Source organism: Corvus kubaryi, unplaced genomic scaffold, assembly GCF_017639235.1.
Source record: "Corvus kubaryi isolate FWS band 111438036 unplaced genomic scaffold, C.kubaryi_AGA036_p1.0 65039, whole genome shotgun sequence".
Classification (NCBI taxonomy): Eukaryota; Metazoa; Chordata; class Aves; order Passeriformes; family Corvidae; genus Corvus; species Corvus kubaryi.
Window position 1 is genome coordinate 1 of NW_024581714.1, and position 14,109 is coordinate 14,109.

The window sequence follows — 14,109 nt, forward strand, 5'->3', positions numbered from 1 at the left end:
GCGCGGCCGCGGGGGGAGCGGGGCCGGCGGCGGCGCGGACGGGGCGGGCAGGGCCGGCGGAGCGCGGCTGACGGGCGCTGCGGTGCCGTGTCCGTGCAGGTGCTGCGCGGATGCTCCCGTCCTGAGGCGCGGCCAGCGCTGCCCGCCCCCCGCCTGAGCCATGGTGATCATGTCCGAGTTCGCCTCGGCGCCCGCGGCCGCGCACGGCCAGCAGCGGCCCCTGCGAGTCGGCTTCTACGACATCGAGAGGACCCTGGGGAAAGGCAATTTCGCCGTGGTCAAGCTGGCCCGGCACAGGGTGACCAAAACGCAGGTGGGTGAAGAGGGGGCAGCTCTGTTGGGTGACCGAAACGCTGGCGGGGCGCGGGGAGGGAGCGCGGCGGCTCCGCGCAGCCCCGCGGGCTCTGCTTCCTTCGCACGCCCCCGGTGATGCCGCGGTTCGCAGGGGCTGCAAGTTTTCCCGCTAGGTAAAATTAAAACTCAGCAAGAATATATGCAAAAAAACCCAGCCCAGCGCCCGCAGTTCTGAGTGCTACTGTAGCTTCGTGGAGTTACTCTTAGTTTGCTAAAAATGCCCTGCAAATAAAGGATCTCTTGAAGACTTGAGATGTTTTGGGTTATTTTTTTTCATTCAGTGTTCTTCAAGAACAAAGGACTTGGGGTGTTATTTGCAGAAATAATTTTTTCATGGGCGTGCAGCCGTATTTATACTTATAGTGCATGTCAGAATCGCCTCAGCCGCTACAGTAGGAGATAGTCTGTTACAGGAATCTGTTTTTCACTGGTATGGGACGGATTAAAAGATTTACGGAATCCTGTCCAGTGCTAATTTCTGCAGTTGTGTTCGCTACCTTACGTGTAATCCTTTGACGTAGAAAAGAAAAACGAAAACATTCTGTTCCGCGAATTCTGTGCGGTTCAGAAAAACAGAATCAGCTTTGTCAAGTCCGTACTTTGAAAGCTACTTTAAAAGCTACTTTACTTGGATTTTGTGAGTGATGTGTTTGTGCTGGGGTGTGTATTTTTTTTTGGTTGTTTTTAAGATATTTTAACAGTGAGAGTACCTGTTTTGTAATGTCTGGGTTTGTATTATTTAAATTTGCAGGTTGCAATAAAAATAATAGACAAAACAAGGTTAGATCCAAGCAACCTGGAGAAGATTTATAGAGAAGTTCAGATAATGAAGCTTTTGAATCATCCCCACATTATCAAGTTATATCAGGTAAGAGTTCAGCTTTGAAGCGCAGCACGTAGATAAAATACGCTTGTGGTCTTCTCTTGCAGGTGATTTTTATATCCAATATTTGCAGAGAATGCTATTGAAATTCTTTTTGAAAAGCAATAGAAATAAACTGGGTGTCTTCAAAGTGGTTCTTCATTCTTTGAACAAGATTCTGGTACATTAGACAGCTTTTTGACAAAATGCACTGTAAATTGACAATTGAAACCAGGCTGACGTTTGTTTCAGATTGAGGAATGGGTTATCTGAACTTATATGGTTAACTTGCCTTTCCTGTCTCCTCTGCTTTTCCCAGTTTAGAGGACTGGAACTTCTTATGTGCATTAGATAAGAGGAAGACTTAAACTCACGTTTGGTGGTAGAGAGGGAAGCACTGAAGTTGAAGGGAAGGGATTTAAAGTTAACTAAAGTTAACCGGAAGGGGTTTAAAATCACCAATAATTAAACCAAATTAATCTAAGTAGGAAGTCTAAGTGGAAATTTAATCAAAGAATTCGATTAGTGAAAAAGGAAAAGGTGGTAAATGTTGGTATCTTAGAATATGGCAAAAAATTACCTGTTTGGTTGTTCTGTTCCAGTTTGTGTAGTTTGTAAAGTGAATTTTAAGTATCTTTCCCCTGCAGAGTTTCACAGCATGAATTTTGGCTTAGATTTGTTCAGTTTCTGCACTGATGGATATTTTTAACCGTAGGAACAAATGAATGTGTTGTGCAGAAAACAGGATCACACTTGCCTTGTGAGCAAGGACTGCTTTGCAAATTCTAAATGTTAGATCTAAGTAGCCTTTGGTGTACGTTCCTCTTAATCATCTCAAATAATGCCATGTGGATTTAGGAAGAAGATGACAGAACAGTTTGGGTTGGAAGGGACCTTTAAAGGTCATCTGGTGCAAGCCCCTGCCATGAGCAGGGCAGAGGTATCAGTCTCTCTGGACCTGTCTAAAAGGGCACGGGGAGGAAAGGTGGAGATGGATGAAGCAGCAGGTCTGAAAGTCCGTGTGCAGTAGTAAACAGTATTATCAGCTGGAATCTTACTGCTGGGTTTGTTGGCTTACAAAAAAAAAGAAAAGAAGAAAAAAAAAAAGAACAAAAAAGTTTAATTAACATGTATGGCTGAAGAGCCAGTAAGGCAGGTGCTTAGGAAAGGCATTATTTGAAAGACCTTGACACACATGAAGTGTTTGTATTTATAGTGTTACCCATCATAACAAAAATGATTCTGTGTTAACAGCTGACGTCAGGGGTGCCCATGGGGCAGTATAGGACATACAGAAACATTCTAACAGTTTGGTTCAGTTCATTTCAGTGGAATGATGTGGGTGAAAATACTGTTGCAGAGCGTTTAGAAAAGCAGGTTAAATTCCATCTCGTTGAACCACTTCACTTGATGCAGCAAATGACGTTGGTAGTGGACCATAATTTCTTTTCAGTAAAGTTTTCTTTTCTTTGTTGTTGTAACTGATGCTTTACCTGTTTGGTGGAGGCTGAGAAGCAGGGATGGAATTAGATGACATACCAATGTAGGGTGTGTGTTCTTGTATTATTATTTCATCATTGTTTTAGTTTCAGCACCGCGTCTTAATTGCATCCAGCTGGCAACTTTCCCAGAACACTTTCCTTCAGTTTTTTAAACTGGGAACCTCTCTTCCTTTGCTCCTTGTTTGTTTATTTTCATTTCATGTCTGTGTGTACTTGTAGTGAGGGGAGGAAAGAGTCTTTGAAAAAGGTTACATGTTGGGAGCCTGGAAGTTACAGCCTTTGAAGTAGAATTGAGGTTTTTTGGATTGTTAACCTGTTGTGAGCCTCCTCCTTCCAAAACAAAATATCTGCTCCTTGAGAGGGAAATGTTTCCAGGGAAATGTTGTATTCCAAAATCTGAAATGCAACATTTGAAAGATGTGCTGTGGTAACTGAAGATGAACCTCGAAATGCTCAACATTTCTCATTCATTGTTTGGATTTTAGTTCTTTTTTTTTTTCCCTTCAAAGGCAAAAATTGTGAAATATCAAAGCAAGTTGATACTAGATTGATAGGCAATATATTGACAGGTGTTGATGTGCATCAAGCACTGCTGTTACACAAACAGCAGCCTGTTATCACTTGCACAGGAGGCTCCCCATGTCCCAGCCAACTCCAAACAGGAGCAGGGGATCTGATACCACTTCTTGCTTTGTCCCGGTTGCAGGTCTCTCTGCTGATCTGAGCCCCCACCAGCCTTGAGACAAAGACGACTTTAGATAAACTTTTAAGTGTCTTTGCATGTTCAAAGTATGTCACATTAATTGTAAAACTATATATGCAAAAAACTATATATAACAAAAGGGGAGTGTATAAAATTATCTAAACACTCGTCTACTATCTTATGGAGATTAGGTAGCATGGTAATGGTGAGAAGAACAATGGCCTGGGAAACCATTGTATAATGTAGGCACATAAGCCTTGATTTGTTATCTTTATCATTACCAGTTTGCCTGGAAAGAGAACTGTGGTGCAATATTAGATGCCTTTACTGCCAGCTGCTGCAGCAAATATAAATTTGAATGGATATATTTGAGAATTCACACAGAAGAATAAATGAAACTATAGAGCTCTGCTTTTTTTTTTTTAATCGTGTCTTCTTGTGACTTCACAGGTTATGGAGACAAAGGATATGCTGTATATTGTTACTGAGTTTGCAAAGAATGGAGAAATGTTTGGTAAGTCCTCACTGATGGAGCTCACAGTTCCTTAGATTTAGAAACCATGCCTTTGTCATTCCTGATTAACAGACATATTCTGATTTAAAACCCAGGGCTTGTGCTGTCAGCTGTCAAACAGCAAGTGCAGCACCTGCAGGATTATGAAAAATTTCCTGGGGGTGTTTCTACATCCTCTCTGATTTTGTCTTGCAGATCACCTGACCTCCAATGGGCACTTGAGCGAGAGCGAAGCGCGGAAGAAGTTCTGGCAGATTCTCTCAGCGGTGGAATATTGTCACAGCCACCACATTGTGCACAGGGATCTCAAAACAGAGAACCTCCTGCTAGATGCTAACATGAATATCAAATTAGCAGGTAATAGGAAACAGGAGGTCACTTCATAAAGAACATCAGGCATGTAGTCACATTGGGTCTCCCTAGGATGATCCTAGAAGTGTATTTGTGTTTGTGTAACTGAAAATGAAACAGTAGTCACAGATATTTCTCAGAACAGATTTTGTGAACTGAAGGGAATAGCTTAAATGAATGGGCAGAAAACAAAGCAACACATCTGTTCCTTTCTATCCATTTTCTGCTACTTCTGAAATATTAGTGGTCGAGTGTTGTTTTCTTACCCCAGATTTTCACCTTTGTTTCAGACTTTGGCTTTGGAAACTTCTACAAGTCGGGAGAGCCCCTCTCCACTTGGTGTGGAAGCCCACCCTACGCAGCTCCAGAAGTTTTTGAAGGCAAAGAATACGAAGGACCTCACCTTGATATATGGGTGAGCTTGCTCTTCCTCAGAACCTGCATTTCACACTTTGTGAGGGTCTGTGGGCCTTCAAAATCGTCATTTTTCCTGGAGTCACTCATGTGCTGTGCTGTTTTCTATTGGCAGAGCCTTGGGGTGGTTCTGTATGTCCTTGTCTGCGGTTCTCTGCCTTTTGATGGACCCAATTTACCAACCCTGAGGCAGAGAGTGCTGGAGGGGCGGTTCCGCATCCCGTACTTCATGTCTGAAGGTGCTTTTTTTTTTTCAGATCCTTAATGTTAGAACAGGTGCTATAAAGGAGTAGCTGTCCTGTTTGCAACTGGCAATTACTTTGTCTTTATATATTCAGTAGTTTCTGTAGGGCAGAACACGTTTTCTTTTCTGGGATCTGCTTTATGGTGCATCCAAAAGGCTGTAGTTTCCTTTCTTTGAGTATCCCTATGGATTTACAAAGATACTTGACACCCTAGCTGGAGAAATAATCACTCAGAAAAGAGAGAAAATGGGGTTTTAATGAGACTAGGCTACAGTGCTGAGATGGGTGTAGTTCTCCTAAGGTATTTTAGCTATGCAGAAAGGGTGTATTCCAGTGTGGCTGTGCTGCCAAGGAGAGCAGAAATAGTGGGACTTCGCAGTGTTTCCTGAGAACTCCAACAGTCTGATGAGAAACATGAAACTGAAGAGTGTTATCACCTCTCTCTGATTTGGTTTCAAAACCGAGTGAATGTGCCTCTGTTGTCACGTGGAGATTATCTGCTGAAGTCTGAAGTTTATCAATTGTAGCCATGAATAGCTTTATTTCCTGGTTACAAGTAAATCAGCAGTATATATGGACCAGGAAGTTGTATGGGATGGGGTTCTGTACTACATTCTGACCTATTTTATGTAGATGTAATGCCATTAAACCTGCATCCTCTGAAAACCAGCTCTTGTACGAGGTGCAAGGCCACCTGATATCCAGTACAGCTTCATTTCCTGCAGTGAGGTGTTGTTTTTATGATATGTATGTGGACATCTCTTGTGCTGTCTGGAATATTTGATAGTCAGATCAGGCATCAGCCACTCCTAAACCTTTAATTCCTGTTTTAATAGGCATCTTAAACTTGCTGGGAAGTGTTGTTAGCAGTGACCTGGGGCTGGGATGTTATTTTTACCCCTTGCTCATGAGTTTGTCTTTGTCACCCAGACTGTGAAACACTAATCCGACGGATGCTGGTTGTGGACCCAACCAAGCGGATAACCATCTCCCAAATAAAGCAGCACAGGTGGATGCAGGCTGACCCCACCCTTCAGCAGCAGCAGTCCTTGTCCTTCTCCATGCAAAACTACAACTCCAACCTGGGCGACTACAACGAGCAGGTCCTCGGGATCATGCAAACCCTTGGCATTGACAGGCAGAGGACTGTAGAGGTGAGTTCTTGCCCTTTAGATTCTTCTTCAGTGGCTACCGGAATGCCAGTGGTGCAGTCATGTGTCATTTAGTGACTGGCCTTAATCTGGTGTCACAGCATAAAATCTTCACCGCCCTTCTGGATTTTGCTTTTTTTTTTGAGCGTGCTACCCTGAGCCCTTAGTGATGAGTTTTGGCTGCTTATCTCCTGAGTTACCTGTAACTCAGAAGGCCCTTCCAATGTCTTCCAGTCTCTGCAGAACAGCAGCTACAACCATTTTGCTGCCATTTATTACCTGCTCCTGGAGCGCCTCAAGGAGTACCGGAGCAGCCAGGTGTCCACTCGGCCGGCAGCCGGCCGGCAGCCGCGGCCCAGGAGCTCCGAGATCACCAACACTGAGGTGAGGAGAGGCACCGGGGCCTTTGGATCTCCTTTCTGTGTAACTGCCAGGCTTCTGAAAACCAGTTCTGGCAGTGGTGCTCTCTGACAGGACACAGCCTGCTGTTCTTCAGCAGGAGGCTGAGTGAATATTAATGCCCTGTTTCCTAGGAAGTGACCGCGGGTCATGTCATGGTCCAAAGAATAGTCTGCCTCCAGTGCAGGTCAATAATGAGCCACAAGATTAGACTTCTCATGGAAATCTGCCCTCTTAGGCATGGCTTGGTTATGCTTCTTTGTTGCATATCCTGTAGGTTCCTCGGAAGAACTCCATGAGTCATTTAATGTGTTTTTCTGACATTCTTTTTATTTTCTTCGCCCCCACCCTCTTTAAAGTGTGGTTTGGGTGCCTTTGCAAATTGCACTTCCAGTTAAATTGCCTAACTTAGGAGGAGGAGTTCTGTGTTTGTGTTGGCATTGATGGATTAGCTTTGTTCGTTTTCATAGAAAGCATGAGGAGAAAGCTTGCAGGGAAGGTAGCTCTGAGATTCTGTGACTCTCCAGTATCTGAAAAGTCATGTGGAGCAGTGTGTGTGATGGCTTCTGTGCATTGCTCTCTCTCCAGATGCCTCAGGACAGTCTCACTAGTGAAACCCTTCGATCATCTCTGCTTTACCAGCAACCTCAGAGCCTGATTCAGCCATCCTTGCAGGCTGAAATGGACTGTGACATAAGCAACCCATTACAGGTTGGTGTTCCCAGCTAAACTGTGCATTGCTTCTTTTTTTCCGCTGTTCTGCCAATCCAAAACAATGTTTGTGACTGTTGTTGTCTCCCTCCTACGTTTTGTTTGGCATTTGGGCATGGTGTCACCATAGCCTCTCAAACAATATTCCTACTGAAGACATGCCACAGAATTGTGGAGAGTATTAAAAGGCAGTTCAGAAATGAGCAAAAGACCCTGAAGTCTGTGATCTGGCATGTTTTCCAGCCTGTGTTCTTCCCTGTGGATACCAACTTCAATGGGCTCTTCCGGAACCGCTCCATCTCCCCAAACAGCCTGCTGGAGACCACCATCAGTGAGGAAGTGAGGCAAGAGAAGGAGCTGGAGGATGAAATTAAGGCATATGACCACCCCATCTGCATCCCCAGCAACACCAGCAGGAGGCACACCCTGGCTGAAGTGACCACCCATTTCTACCAGCACGTCCCTCCATGTAAGTAAGTCTGGGAGAGATGAAGGGTGTCTGTAGGCAGAGGAAAAGAGCAGAGGAGGAGTGCCATAGAGCCCAAATGATGAAGGAGGATGTGCTGATTTTACCTTGGCTGGGGTAGGAAAGCCTAGAAAAGAGGTCTGCCCTCCCCAGTTCTGTCTTCCTACAGGTAAGCAGGGCCCTTAGGGAAGAGAAGTTGTACTGTTGTATTTCATCTAGATCTCTTCAGAGGGGAGTGTGCTCACAAGCAGGACACAAACCTGGCCTGCTTGCTTCCGCTGTTGTACTGGGGGAGGAGAAAGTACCTGAATTTAACAAAAAACTTCTTCTCACTAATCGTGTTTGGTACATACGCAGACCCTGTGAACCAGCCAATAAGCACAACTGTTCACAAAACAATAATCCTGGTTGTGCTAAAGAAATGCTCTGTGCCTGATCCAGCACAGCCTGGTGATGCTGGCGTTGCTGGCAGAGCCCTGCCAGCTGGACAAGAGCCCAAACTGAGGTTATTTGTTGGTGACCCCTTGCTGGAGTCAAGCCCTGGGACAACACGAGTTGCTGCACACCTCTCCAGCTTGCGGCTGTTTATCAGTGCCAGTGTAGGTGGGCAGAAGGCTCTGATGTCATGTTTGTTCCTTCCTGGACTCATCTTGGGAATGTTCTCTCTCTCCTTCCTTCCCCTCCATAGGTATAGTCATTTCCTCCTCTGCCAGCCCCACAGAGGGAACTAGTTCAGACAGCTGCCTTACTTCATCTTCAAATGACAGCTCAGTGGCCCTGAGCAGCTGTTTGGCAGGTCAAGTAATGACGGGGAGCCCGGCCACAGCGAGGATGACGTCGCCTTTCCTCGCTTCCCAGTCTGACGCTCCCGTGTTACAAGCCCAGGGCTGCATGGGAGGTGCTTCTCTCCTGCCTGTCAGCTTCCAAGAAGGAAGGAGAGCATCTGATACCTCATTAACTCAAGGTAATGTCTTCCTGACTTTGTTGCTGAGGAATTGCACCCTCCCAACAGCCACTGGGAAAGGGTAGGGTGCAGGGAGACTTGCTGCCCACGCTGAGGCCGGACACCTGGATATTCTGCCTCTTGTCTTCCCGGGCCCTGAGGGAGGGTGGGATGCCCTGAGGAAGGTGCCTGGAGGAAAGGTTCCCAGACACTGATGCAGCCTGCCCATGGAGATATTTCTGCTGCCGTGAGTGGGATGGCAGGCTCCACCTTCCTCCTAAAATATGGAGTGCACAACGTCACGATTTCTCTCCGGCTTTTCCTTTGCTGTGCATGTTCATCCGCACAAGGGTGCAGCTGTCCCAGTCCCTGTTCCATTCCCTAAATCCTGTTCTGACCACCAGGCAGAGGGTGAACGTGAACTGGAGTCTCTTGTAGCCCAGTTCTCACACCCAGGAGGGCAGTGCCCAGAAAGGCTGATCTGTACTGTAGGCAAACGCTGAGGAGGATTAAAGTGCATTTCTTTTCCTCGTGTCCCACAGGCTTGAAGGCTTTTAGGCAGCAGCTGCGGAAGAATGCTCGAGCCAAGGGGTTCCTTGGCTTGAATAAAATCAAAGGCTTTGCTCGGCAGGTGTGTCAGTCCTCCTCCTCTCGGGCAGCAAGGAGTGCCATGAGCCCTTTCCAGCACACACAGCCCAACACCTGCATGTACAGCAGCAGTGGGAGCAGCAGAGAGGGGAGAAGCCTCCTGGAGGAGGTGCTGCAGCAGCAGAGGTGAGGGAGGAGCTTTGCTGTCTTTTCGTTGGGTTTACTTTGGGTTAGGGGTAAGCAAGGAGGGGTAAACACAACAAAAGAGGTTGGGGGTTTGGTCACTGGGGGCTCCTGTGCTCCATCTTTTCTGTGTGGCAGTGGGTAAACTGCTTGGCTTCCTTTGTGGCTTCCTGCCCTGGCACATGTAACACAGGATGTGCAATTCCACTCAAAAATCTCGATGTCCAAATATTTGGAGGTTGCTGAATTGAGAAGCAGTTTGGTAGTGTGGGGGAAAACATTGCTTCTCCCTACTGCAAGCTGTGTTTTTCTTTGTTAGTTTTGGGAATGACTTCTTTCCTCCTCTGCCTCCTCCTGTAATTTTCCCATGGCAAGGAAGCGAGACCTTGTAATTTGGAAAAGTTACAGCCCACAAAGGAGGCACAGTTCCAGTGGCCTCAAATGTCATGTGTGGTGGCACCTCTTCGTTCCCAGAGAAGCAAGATGGAAAATTGAGCTTCCGGTTTATCTGCACGCATTGTCTCTAGAACATCTATTATTAGGTGGCCAAATCGTGACCAGATAAACTTGGTTGTGATAGTTGCCCTCTACAGAATGAGGAAAAACCTGGCATGGGCAGCTTGCTTTGATTGTACTGGCTGGGGTAAGGAGGGGTTTGATCGAGAGAAGGGAACAAAGGGGAAAGTTATGATCAAGGTTAGGGGCAAGAAAGGAAGGAATAAAGCATGAAATTATCCTAGCAATGCAAATTAACCTCTTCCCCCTTGGATTTTGTCCAGAATGCTCCAGTTCCAGCATCACCAACTACTCCAAACAGCTTGTCCCCAGACTTCCCAGACATCTGCAGCAAGTGGCATCCCCTCCTCTGACGGGCCAGGTACCTGCAAAGCCTCCAACTCCATTCTGCTGTCAGAGCTGCAAAGAGAGAACTCGTTTGAGCTGGCCTTTGCTGGCAGCAGCCAACTGCTCCAACCTCATTTCTTTGGCGTGAGTGTGTCTCCGGTGTCGTCGGCCGCTCACCTGCTGGACACTCACCTGTACATCAGCAGCAGTGTCCCCCCGCTCGCCGCCACCTTCTCCCCGCAGCAGAGCTTCTCCGCGCCGTCCCCGAGCTACGACGCCGTCGCTCTGCAGCACGGGGACTGTGAGATGGAGGACCTGACTTCCAGCCAGCTGGGGAAGTTTGTGCTGGTCAAGTGAGAGCTTCAGGCTGCTCTCGTTGCGGGGAACTTTCAGCACTGTTCCGTGGCTGGCTGGCGGCGTGGGGACGAGTGACTCTCAGAAGCAATAAATTTGGAAGTATGTGAAGAGGCTGTCTGGCTCAGAAAGCTGGCAACTTTATAGGACTGAAACAAGCAATATGTATGTCTTTTTGCTTCTACTATTCTTGCACTGAACAAATACGAATAGAAACTGATTTTTTTTTTTTTTTAAAGGAAAAAATAATGATGGGGCAGATGGGTGGGGCATTTGTGGGGGCAGGGAGGGATGTGGTTGGGGAAGAACTCTTCGGTACTGTACTCAAGTCAGACCAATACAGCTCTGCTGTTATGCAAGATTAGCAGCTGTCAGTAGTGGTGACACAGCAGGGAGAGGCTTTTCAAAGAAGGGACCAGAGCCTCCCTTTCTCACAATATTCATTTATGGGTTTGTGACGATGATTACCTCTTTTAAAGAAAATAAACAGAAAACCAGTGGCATGAAGCATTATGCATTCATAGGAGACAAAAATGGAAGCATTGCCATTTGTTGTTTTTCCTTTTCCCTCCTGTTAACGCTCATTTTATTTAAAGGAACCAACATCCCCATTCCACACCTCCCAGTTACACATACTTTAAATGAAAACTGTGAACTTCTTGCTTGATACATCAGCTGGAAAAGCTTAGCATGCCCTTCTAATTAGTACAGAAGCAGTAACTATTGGAAATGTATCCCTTGGTAATGAGGATCCAAATTGCATAATGCCTGGTCTTTTGCAGGGATGTTTGTTTGGGAGTGTGTACATCCACACAGGTGCACACATGCCTATATTTTGTTGGTCGGGGTAATCTTTAGGAATCTCTTTATAAACTCTAAGTTTGTTCATATTCTTGCCGAGGCACTGAGGAGGGAAGCAGCAGCACCTGTGGGGTAATGGGAAGGGTTTTCTTTTTAAAAAGCCCTTCTGGAGGTTGCCTACAAAGTTGCCTGAGGGGTATTTCTTAGTGCTGCACATCGTTATTTCCGCTGCTAATTATGTTTTTATGCATTTCATTATCAGGGTCCAAACAGAACTGACTCTTGGGGAAATGTGCAATATTGAGGTTATAATTATATACTGACAAAGACAAAAGGAATAGGCTAGAACAGAATTCTACTCTAACAGAGTACAGCTTTTTCTGAACAAAACTGTATTAAAAGTGAGTAAAACAGCACAATCTTTGGGTGTTTGTTTTTAGTTGGTTTTTGTTTTTTGGCATATTAGCAAAACGAGGTTTTGGATTAGATGGGTGTTTTTCGTATGGTTTTTAATGCTGTATATGTATATAAATAGGAAGCAGAAAACAATATAACACTAGTTATTTTTTATATTTTGTAATATGCTTCTGTTGTGTTTCTGGTATAAACCCCAACTCCCCTGCCGAGGCAGACCATGACTTCTGTTGGTGTCATTGGAGGTTATGCTGAGGTCTAGAGGGGAGGACAGGCTGTGCTCCTACAGACACGAGTTGGGGAGGGCATGCAAACTTTGGAAGCAGGTGAGCAGGCAGTGAGACAGCTTGGCTGGGAGCTGCCATCCGAGTGTCAGAGCATGGCTGTGTTCTGTCTAAATGCTTAAAGGACCCATCTCCCTAGTGTGACACAGGGTGCCTTCAAGTTACCTTGGCTTCATGCAACCTGCAGTATTACACATTTGCAAATAATATAGAGACTTGTTTTGGTTTTTTTTTTTTTTTGGGTTTTCTTTTTTGTTTGGTTTGTTTAGTTGTTTTTGGGTTTTTTTAAGGAAAAAAAAAAAAGCCAAAGATTGACCAGGTTAATTGGTGGGAGTAGGAAGGGTTGAAGATGTCGTGTGGCTCTGTCTGTGGCTCTCCATAAATGACCTCTTCATCTGTGTGTTGTGTCTGTGTGTCTGTATTGGTGCATCTCCAGCTTGCCACTGCTGCTCCGTGGTCTGGAAGCTTCAAAGTGACAGAAAATTGCTCGAGTTGAACTCCTGTTAATGAGTGGTGCCTTGCAGCAGAGAAAACACCAAAGTCTCATGCTCATTTGTAGTGTGGGTTTAAAAGAAAAAAGCCAAACAACACCCCCCCCAAAAAACCCATCCCAAAAAAGAGATTGCATGGAGATGGCTGGAGAGGAGGGCAAGAAGAAGCCAACTTGTCACAAAGCAGCAATTTGGCCTTCAGTTTTGTAAGCGGTAGCACACGTACTTAAACCACAGAATTTCCTCCTCAATTTGTGTTTTGTTTAATGCCAGGGATCTAAAGGCCACAGATTCTTTTGTTTCCTGTCCTGAGCAATGACAAGCACTTTACTTTCATAGTATTTTTTTTTTTTTCTTTTCCAATTGCTGTAGAACCTCTTTGGAATTATTGCTGGAGCAGAAGAGGTCATTTTAAAAGTCTGGGGTTTTTTTGTAGATATCTTGACAGTGCTGTTCTGCAGACTGCAATGCAATAGGGTATTTAAAGACACTACGTGATTGGTTTAATTGAGATGTATAGTTTATTTTTTATCATGACTGAACAATCATTTTATTTCTTATGTTAAAATGAGAGGTGTACACCAAAATGATTAGTTGATGTGTTTTATTTAATATTTAAATAAAAAACTGTTTTAAAATTGTTGTCCTGCATGTGATTCTGTGGAGTATCTTCACCCAATGCACTTACGATTTGCATAGTCAAGACTCATTTTCAAGCCGAAGTCCATAGGACACTGCTGACACTTTCTATTACATCCTAAATGAAGAGGGATGGCGGGCTCACAAATCTGATAATGGGATATTGAGCCTTTTGCTGGTAGGCAATCTGTCTGAATTTAACCCAAGTCTGTGGTAATCGGGTTATGAAATGCAGCAGCACCAGAGGTCTGGGCAGTGAGGGTGGCCCGGCGTGGCTGAGTGTTACCAGATGGGCACTGCCTCCGTGTCACCTTCAGCTGAGACAGCCCCAGCCAGATCAAGGCAGTTACTGAAAGAGAGCAAAGGGGAGGAGGGAGGGATTCAAGGGGCAGGGTGGGTTGTCTCTTGTGAAATATAACTTGAGTTTAAAAAGTTACTGAAAAGGCTTTGTATTCGGCTTGTGCACTCACAATGAGAGCAAGGAGGGGTTTCGTCTGCAAAGAGACCCCTGAGTATTGACAAGCTTTGGTTTGACCTGACAAACAGTAAAAAAAAAAAAACAACAAACCCAAACCAAACAACAAACAATAGTGTTTTTAAAAAAGAAATTAAAGATCAATTTTCCCTCTTATTTTTTTCTATTCTGAAGTTTTTATTTTAAAATCCACCTATCGCATTTCAGAGGAAAGGGAGAGTGATGGAAAGGTAAATCCAAAAAGTTAAACAGAAGCTTGGGGGAAAACAGAGATAATACTTACTTAATTTGCTTTCTGAAGTAGTTGTTTGCTGAGCTGGAGTTTGTAGAGCTCTTTGTGCATTTGCTGTGACTCCTGAACTGGTAGAAAAGTGTCATGCACGTGTTTTTACAGGGTTGTGTTTTCAATGTGACCATCCAAA

The 14,109-nt window shown here is 45.1% G+C and overlaps 1 protein-coding gene across 3 annotated transcripts; it reads left to right on the plus strand.

Moving 5' to 3' along the window:
• Nucleotides 1-17: 17 nt before the first annotated feature.
• Nucleotides 18-13,211, plus strand: LOC121672918 (serine/threonine-protein kinase SIK2). 3 transcript variants are annotated; one of them, XM_042045838.1, is made up of 13 exons: nucleotides 18-313; nucleotides 1,106-1,222; nucleotides 3,872-3,935; nucleotides 4,131-4,292; nucleotides 4,577-4,701; nucleotides 4,816-4,939; nucleotides 5,876-6,099; nucleotides 6,331-6,480; nucleotides 7,084-7,206; nucleotides 7,450-7,675; nucleotides 8,361-8,636; nucleotides 9,158-9,389; nucleotides 10,166-13,211. In XM_042045838.1, exons 1-13 carry the CDS (start codon nucleotides 161-163, stop codon nucleotides 10,584-10,586), a joined length of 2,397 nt encoding a protein of 798 aa, XP_041901772.1. In that variant the 5' UTR covers nucleotides 18-160; the 3' UTR covers nucleotides 10,587-13,211. The 3 variants fall into 3 exon arrangements, with proteins under 3 accessions (XP_041901772.1, XP_041901775.1, XP_041901773.1); XM_042045841.1 differs by lacking the exon at nucleotides 9,158-9,389 and having other exon boundaries at nucleotides 10,166-10,514; XM_042045839.1 differs by lacking the exon at nucleotides 1,106-1,222 and having other exon boundaries at nucleotides 28-313.
• The last annotated feature ends 898 nt before the right edge of the window (nucleotides 13,212-14,109 follow it).

Excerpts from the sequence above, each read along its gene's own strand:
- LOC121672918 (XM_042045838.1), top strand. The coding sequence starts at position 161 with ATGGTGATCATGTCCGAGTTCGCCTCGGCGCCCGCGGCCGCGCACGGC. Across the intron at positions 314-1,105 it reads ACAGGGTGACCAAAACGCAG|GTTGCAATAAAAATAATAGA; the intron begins GTGGGTGAAGAG and ends TTAAATTTGCAG. Across the intron at positions 9,390-10,165 it reads GAGGTGCTGCAGCAGCAGAG|AATGCTCCAGTTCCAGCATC; the intron begins GTGAGGGAGGAG and ends GATTTTGTCCAG.